Here is a 7,915-nt window from a genome sequence, read left to right as displayed (position 1 = left end):
TAAAGGCGTGCGCCACCACGCCCGGCCATTTTTTATTATTTTTATTTAATGTGTATGTGCGTGCACCCGTGTTGTACAATGCCACAGAAGTCAGAAGAGGGTTTCGGATTCCCCTGTAACTGGGGTTAAGGATGGTTCGCAGCCGCCATGTGGGTGCTGGGAATCGAACCCGGGTCCTCTGCAAGCGCGGTCAGTGCTCTGAGCCATCTCTCCAGCCCGTTTCCTTACTTTTTGAGACAGGGTCTAAGTTGCTCTGGAAGGCTTTGAATGTTCAATCTCCCTGCCTCAGCCCACAGGTAGCTAAGATTCAGGCCTGCACCACCAGGCCTGGCAGCCCCTTTCATTGCCTGATCCTGTCACCTTCAGCCATCACCGATCTACCTTCCATTTGACCCTGAGTGCCCTAAGAGCAAGATGGTACCTGTCTTGTTCACTCTCTCACCACTCCGGTATACAGCAGACCCTGAGCCAATGTTTATTGGATGAATGACAAGATTCTTAAGTTACTGGGTTAAAATCTCAGCTCTATCTAGAAGCCGTGAACTTGGGATAGTCTAACTTCTGCCGTCTACAAATTAGGATAGTGACAGTACTTTATGGTAGAGCTATGGAATAAAGTACTTAGAGAACTTGCATTTTTAATTTTTTCTTGCTGGGGTTCAACCCTCATACAAGCTAGGCCTTGCCGCTGAATTAAACCTCCGAGAAGACCCTAATTTTTCATGTTTGACATTCCTTTTCCTGGATCTCAAACCGCCCACCAGCGAGGTCCAAGAATACAGGTGCATCCATTCCTGATCCAGAAGAGCTTCCGCTGAGCAGACACCTAGATGCCTGCTTCACCTTCTGAATCTTTACCCACCTGGAGCCCACATCGGACGCTGACGCGGACGTCGGAGCCGCAGCCCATTTAAGGACAGGAGGAGGCGTGTCCAAGAGGCCCCGCCCCCGCGTGAGGTCAGCGCGCACCGCTGCGTCTGACACTCTGGTTGCCGCAGAGACGCCCCGCCCCCGCGCGGCGCTGCGGAACCGGAGCTCCGGGCGGCGTCGGTAGCGGCGCGGGAGGTGGTGAGGCCAGGGCGGCAGGAGCTCGCGCCGCGACCGCAGCGAGAGCGGCGGGGACAGAGCAGACCACGGCGAAGGCGCACAGGCAGCCGGGCCGGGTCGGGCCACGGGGAGAGCGGCCGCTGGGAAGCGGGCGGGAGGCCGGGCGGGCAGCGGGGAGCTGCCGAGCCGCCGATCGACATGGTGCTGCTCAAGGAGTAGTGAGTGTTGGGTCGCGGTGCGGAAGCGAAGCGGAAGGGAGGGTCGGGACGACGACGGGAAGGCAGATGATCCGCGCAGGGATGGAGAGCACCGGATGGGCTGTTGGGCCGCCTAGCAGGGGCGGAAGGGACATTGGGGGCTGGACAGGCCCTGAGGTGGGGCCGAAGAGACTAGAGAGAGCGAGCACCAGAGATGGGGCTGATGGAGCAGTGAGGATTTACAGGCCGGAGAGAAGGCCGAGGACCGGCGAGGGCCGGACAGAGCCTGAGGAGGGGTCAAAGCGACAGCAAGAGCCAGACAGAGCATGCGGAGGGGCCGAGGGAATCTTGAGCACGGGATGTGGTGTGGTCTTTTAGTGGGCGCTGAGGGATGAAGGCCAGCCCAAACTGCAGGAGGGGCTGAGGAGTTGTCTAAAAGACCGGGGAGCAGTGGGACAAGGGCAGGCAGCTCGGGTGAGCTGGCTAATGGTGGGGAGGGATTTGAGGGCTGAGCTGTACTAAGTAAGGGGCAGGGAAGATCAGATAAGATAGCTCCTGGAATGGTGTTGGGGTGGTACAGTTCTACAGTGGCTGCCTTAGGCAGCTGTGAAGGATTGTAATAATTGGTTGCAGAAAAAAGAGTAAGTCAGGGCCAGACTTGGGTGATGGGAAGGAAGAAAGAGCATAGGGGCTGAGATGCAGGCTGGGGGTGGCTGGAGTGCCGTGGATACCATTCCAAGTGGTGGGTGCGGAAGAGCATGTTTTTGGAAAAAGCTTAGGAGGACTGCTTAGGACTTGGTGACATTTGAATGAAGAGTCTAGAAAATAATAGACATGGTCTAAAGTGATTTGAAGGAGTTGTGGCTATATAGAAGGCCAGGAAGTTAGCCCTGGTCCAAGATAAACCAGAAAGTCAGTATAAGAATGAATATAGCCGGGCGTGGTAGTGCACGCCTTTAATCCCAGCACTCTGCCTTTAATTCCAGCAGAGGCAGGCGGATAGTTCCAGAACAGCTGGGGCTACAGGGAGACCCTGTCTCAAAAAGACCAAAAAAAAAAGAATATGCCTCTTGAAGGTGGTGGGGACAAGGACAGGGGCAATCCTGTCTTGGGCATTCTGGGTCTTGGTGCAAAGAGGTGGGGAAATTGCTTGGAGGAATTGAGGCAGTTCCCACTGCCATTAATAGAGGAGAAACAGTGAAGGGTGAAGGAGTTCTTAAGTAATGCTTTTGGGGTGAGGAGCTGTTGATTTCTGGTAGGAGTTGCTGGGTGATAGATGAGTTTGATCCTAAAATCCAAGGACTGGATGACACGTGGCGTTGTTTGAATTGCTAAATCTTTTAGATAGTGACCCATCTCTGAAGTTTGTGGTTCCAAGTAAACATCCCAGGACTTTTTAACCCTTCCCATCCCCCCTCCCCCAAACATCACAGGGTTGCTCGCCTCAAGAGAAATTTGATGTGTCTGTGTACAGACCACAATAAAGCTGAGCTTCCCTTGAGGCGAGGGCAAGTAGGCAGCATTAGACCCTAATCCCCAGAAGTTTAGAAATGGGCAATGTCCAAGTAGAGAAACTTGTGCAGCTCTTATGACCAGGCAGGTATGCTGAGGACTCTTTCCATTTTGCCAGTGAAGACACTTTGTCCATTCCCACGTTGTTTGCTCCATGTTTGAGATACTGAGGATATAGTGTGCAGTTTGGATGACAGGAAGTAGAGACCCAGGTGTCATCCCACCTAGATACCTAATGTGAAGAGTATTATTTAGAGGCCCTGTCTCCTCTCTTTCTTGATGTCCAGTCTTCTGTTAATCCAGCCAGAGCTCAGAGCTTTATGTGGTGAAGAACAAGAATGTGAGCTTGCCAGTGTTCTCCAAGGAGAATGGGTGCACTTCGAATTTTAATCCTCAGAGTTCAAATGAATGAGCTTTTCTCACTTTGCAGATATTGATTGATTGATTAATTTATTTATTTTCTATCATCACATGAATCATGCAGTCTGTAGAAATCTATAGTTTTGAAAAGAAGGTCAGATAGGGGAAGGAAGAGATCTAAGTGAATTTGGGAGGCAGGTGTTCCTTCCCCAGTCTTTGTTCTCCTCCCCCTGAAGCCTGCCAGGGAAAGGCCTAAGGTGCCAGGATGCAGAGCCTGCCTGCATCTGTGCTTCCTTCCTGATTTGTGTCATGTGTTTGCATCTCTAGGCAAGGGACAGGATGGGAGACAGGGCAGGGCAGGACAGACAGCAGATTGGGGGTGGTGGGCATCAAAATACTTAGCTGTGGCTGTAGTGCTGTAGCTCTGGAAGGGTGTAAGTGAAGGTCACATCGTAGTGAGCATGGTTCTGGTCTTGGCCTAGCTGGACCTCTGTTGCCCTCTCCTTTGGGATTGTCTCCTCTGCCTTCTGAAGTGGTTTTGTTCCCAGGGAGCCTGGAGAGATGTCTGAGGGTGTGGCTGTAATGGGAGCATCCTTGGGGGCACTGGCTGATACCAGTCTCTTGGGGTGAAGCTTGGGTCTGAAGGTTGCCCCCGTTGCTTTTTCTGACATGTCTTCCAGCAGGATTCATTCTAATTTGATTTCTATAAATTCTTGGATGTGATTTTTTTGCTGTGTTCTTGAAGATAAAAGGCATATTGTTTTCTAGGAAGTTTCTTCTGAGGGTGTAGCAATTCTGCCTCTGAGTTGGGAGTGTTTTTCTGCACCATTGGCTTTCTCTAAACGGAGGATTTACATTATTTGAGTCGTTCTGGAGGAAGGGAGTTAGCAGGCAGTAGAGACTTGGAGTCGATTTTAATTTTCCTGCTACTTTTTCTGCTTGATCCTGGCTTTTACTGTGATGTTTTCCTTAGATCCCTCTGTGTGCTTCTTGCTTCCTGGGGGAACATTGTGAAACTAGGAAATAGGGAGTGATTTAGCTGCCTGGAGCAAGGACCATGCTTGAACCTGTAGAGGAGGGAGGGTGTGCTCATGCTTCATCAAGCTAGCACACAAGATGCAGAAAGGCCCAACAGTTTCCAACAAGGCTCTGAGAACTGGGAATCTCAGCTTTGGAACCAGGTTGACTGTGAGTCCAGCCAAGGCCTTTTCGCTCAAGGCCTGAGCTCTTTGACCTCAAAGCATTGAACTAGGGGTTAGCCATGGATCTGTTACAGATACACGCCACCTGAGAAGTGCGACCAGTCCTCTCACCTGGTGAGTCTGGAGTTCTGACCCACCTGGGGAATTTGCTGGCCATGGCTTCTCCATCAGGTTATTTATGATACCTCCCACAATTGAAGGTCATTGAGGAGAAGGAAAGACAATGATGAGTTAGGGTGCCTTTGCACAGCTTCTGGAGGTCAGAGCTGGATCCTCTTTTAGAGCTGTGTGGTAGTAGCTTGCTTGGTCACATCCTTCCAAGAGCAACAATTGGTGATGCCTGCTCTTAAGGCAGTCAAGCTTCTAAGGACCTTGGCCCCTTCCCAGCCTTTGACATTGAGGGCTAATTTATGAAGTTGGGCTCACAGATGCATATCTGAAGGACCAGATTCTTTGGGTTTAAATCCTTATTATGGTGGGTCCTTTTCTGTTAGCTTCTGTTTTACTGACACATTGACAAGTTTCGGTGGGAAAGAGATGGTTGAGGGAATGAGCAAAGAAGATTGCTCCAGATCTGAGCCAGTGGCCTACAAAATGTAGGTGGTGGGGAATTCAGGTTTGCCCTGAATCACAGGGTTCTAAACAGAATTCCAAAAGGGCATGGAGGGTCCTTGAAACACTCAGAGAACCATTCCCTGCTGGGATTTTTGCCAGTAAATAGAGGGTCATATACAACAAAATACTGTTCTAAGCTGATGCTCTAAGAGCCTTGGGCAGAATTCAGAGCCTAAGGTTGATATTCTTTTTCCTCTCTTCTAGTCGAGTCATCCTGCCTGTGTCTGTAGATGAGGTAAGTCCTTTTCATTTCTCGTTCATAGTTGTTAATAAGTGCTTGTAACCACTGGCTCAGTTGGCCTGGGAGCAGCCATACTGTTCTTGTAGCTTTCATATTTGGTCTAAGATAGAGATAACCAGAGCTCAAAGGGAATTTTCCTTTGAAAATTTTGTGCCCCTTTCTGTTGAAGGAGAGTACTTGTGTGGTGAATGTGGGCACCTGGGCACAACCTGACCCAAGCTATCAGTTTGCTCTATGGCTTTGACTAGAGACTAAACCAGCTCTTTACCTGCTGGGACTGAGCTTGTTTATGATGTGTTATTGATGAACTGGAGTGTGTATCTGTCTGGGACCTCTGTGACTAGGCTGGGAAGTGTACATGGCTCTCTCCAGTTGTGTAACAAACCAGCAGGGCAGGAGATCTCCCAAGTCCCTAGCCATGCTAGGAAACTCTTGGAAAGACCAAGACAAAAGCCCTCCTTTTACAGAGGGTAGAGAATGACAAATGGGCTTGGCTTGTCTTCTGTCCTTTTATGGTTCCTAGGTCTGACAGCCCTGTGTATGCAGATCTGGCAGCAGTATTTGCTACAAGAAGGTTCATAGGCTGTGCTGACTCAGAGCTGTCTCTTGGACAGCAAAACAGTCACAGAGCCTCCCTTGTCCCACCCTTTCTGAGGTTCCTCTACTCTCTTTTCCTGGCGCAGTTTGCTCTTTGCTTCTCTCTAAATGCACAGCTCCACCCCAGCTTTCAGTGAAACCTGAAGGCCAGTCTGGTGCTCTCTGTCATGACTCCATCTCCTTCCTGTAGATCCAAAGGGAAGCTCCTGTGGTAACTTCTTCTGTGCTCTAAATAGGACCTTTGAGAAATGAAAGCAGGCCAGCAAGGCGGCACTTTTCTTTTTTTTAAATTTCATTTTTACTCAGGGGTGTGTGTGTGTGTGTGTGTGTGTGTGTGTGTGTCTGTGTCTGTGTCTGTGTGTGTGTGATATATGCATGGGTGCCTACAGAGGGTAGAAGAGGGCATCGGATTCCCTGGAATTGGAATCACAGGTAGTTGTGAGCCACTTGACATGGATGTTGAGAACCAAACTCAGGTCCTTTGGAAGAGCAGCAAGTACTCTTAACACTGAGCCATCTCTCCAGACCCCCACAGGGCACTCTTTAGATAAGACAAATCACCAAGCTTCTTGGCCCCCAAGAGGGGTGAACATGTGTTGGCCCCCAAGAATATTGTCTCCAGTATTAGACTGCATTGTCTCAGAAGAGCTGTGGAGACCTGGGAGAGGACAGAGGTGAACTTGAACATGGTCTGATTAATTTGAGAAGTACAAATAAAAGTGACTAAACTGGGTGCTGTGGTGCCTGCTTGTAGTCCCAGCTACTTGGTAGGTAGAGGCTTACATAAAGAGTTTGAGGCAAGTCTAGGCATACAATGAAACTCCATCTCAATATAAAATTAATTAATTAGCCAGGCGTGGTGGCGCATGCCTTTAGTCCCAGCACTTGGGAGGCAGAGGCAGGTAGATCTCTGAGTTCAAGGCCAGCCTGGTCTATATAATAAGTTCCAGGCCAGCTGGGGCTACAGGGAGACCCTGTCTCAAATAGACCAAAATAATAATAATAATAATAATTAATTAATTAATTGAAAATTTGAGTGTCTCACATTTGTAACCCTGCACTTGGGAGGTTGAGGTAGGATGATCACTGTGAGGCCAGCCTGAGCTACAAAGTGAGTTTCAGGGCAGCCAGGGCTACAGAGTGATATCCTGTCTAAAACAAAACAAAATAAAAACTCCAAACAAACTAGAGGGAGTAGGGGGAGGCCTTGGAAACCTAAGGAAAAGAGGAAATGTCTGGATAGATTATGTGATACCTGAGATATACCTGAAAACCAGGTGCCTGGGCTAAAGGATGTGCTCTTGAGAAGGCGTCGGCCCATTTCCTTTGAGCACTTTGCTGTCATTAAAAATAGCAAGTGGAGATTTGGAGTAGATGAATTGAAGATAGCTTGGAGTTTTATACTCGGTTTTGTATATTTACAGCATATTCTTAAATAGTTTATACATTCACATTTTGTGTTGCATCTACATGTGTGTTTATGCATGTTTTGCTAGTAGAGGGAACTTTTGTGTTTCAGTGATTAGGGATCTGTTGTGCTCCTGCTCTGATGCACTTATGTTCAGGTAACTGGTCTCTAATAAAAATAATTACAAAATTAAAAAAAAAAAAAGCAAGTGATACATGATTTCAAAGAGATGGCCAAGCTTAAAGGCCCAGCATGTCTCTTGCCCTGAAACTTAGGTGGTCAGATACTGTCTCTGCTATACAGGATCATCCTTCCCCTTGATCAGAAAGCTGTCCCCCAGAAACGTGGGGTTTCTCCATGTAGTGTCTCAGGCAGAATGGGTCCTTTTTCAGGGAGTCCCCTTGTTGCCTGTGAGAGTGCTGCAACAGAAGGACCAGAGCTGTGTGGGAATACCTCTGCTGCTCTGCAGTCAGACTCAAGGGACCAGAACCTTGACTTCTCATAGTAGGACCAGGATTGGAAAGACAGGGAAATTTCCACCTTGAGAACATCCACAACTGGCAGTTTTTAGCTTGTGATGGTGTTTTTGCAGCATTGAGGAAGTGAGACAGGGTGGAGTAATCAGAGTCTGGGCTGAGCAGTCACTTGGGAAGTGAATGCTGGTTAGGATTCATGTCTATGTGGAACTGGTCAGCCTGTTCTCAGCAAGAAACCATGGGCAGTCTTTTGAAGGCTT

At 48.8% G+C, this 7,915-nt stretch overlaps 1 protein-coding gene across 1 annotated transcript in view; it reads left to right on the top strand.

Annotated features, from left to right (window-relative positions):
* Nucleotides 1–999: 999 nt before the first annotated feature.
* The window catches only part of Pitpna (phosphatidylinositol transfer protein alpha), a 40,837-nt gene continuing 33,921 nt past the window's right edge, over nucleotides 1,000–7,915 (top strand). The window contains exons 1-2 of the mRNA XM_008828775.3: nucleotides 1,000–1,265; nucleotides 5,138–5,168. Of these exons, the coding sequence (XP_008826997.1) occupies nucleotides 1,246–1,265; nucleotides 5,138–5,168 (51 nt within the window). The 5' untranslated portion in view covers nucleotides 1,000–1,245. The remainder of the gene's footprint in view (nucleotides 1,266–5,137; nucleotides 5,169–7,915) is intronic.

This window comes from Nannospalax galili, unplaced genomic scaffold (assembly GCF_000622305.1).
Source record: "Nannospalax galili isolate Female #2095 unplaced genomic scaffold, S.galili_v1.0 scaffold212, whole genome shotgun sequence".
In the NCBI taxonomy this organism is placed as follows: domain Eukaryota; kingdom Metazoa; phylum Chordata; class Mammalia; order Rodentia; family Spalacidae; genus Nannospalax; species Nannospalax galili.
The sequence above is the reverse complement of the archived record's forward strand: the minus strand, read 5'-3'. Positions and strand labels throughout refer to the sequence as shown.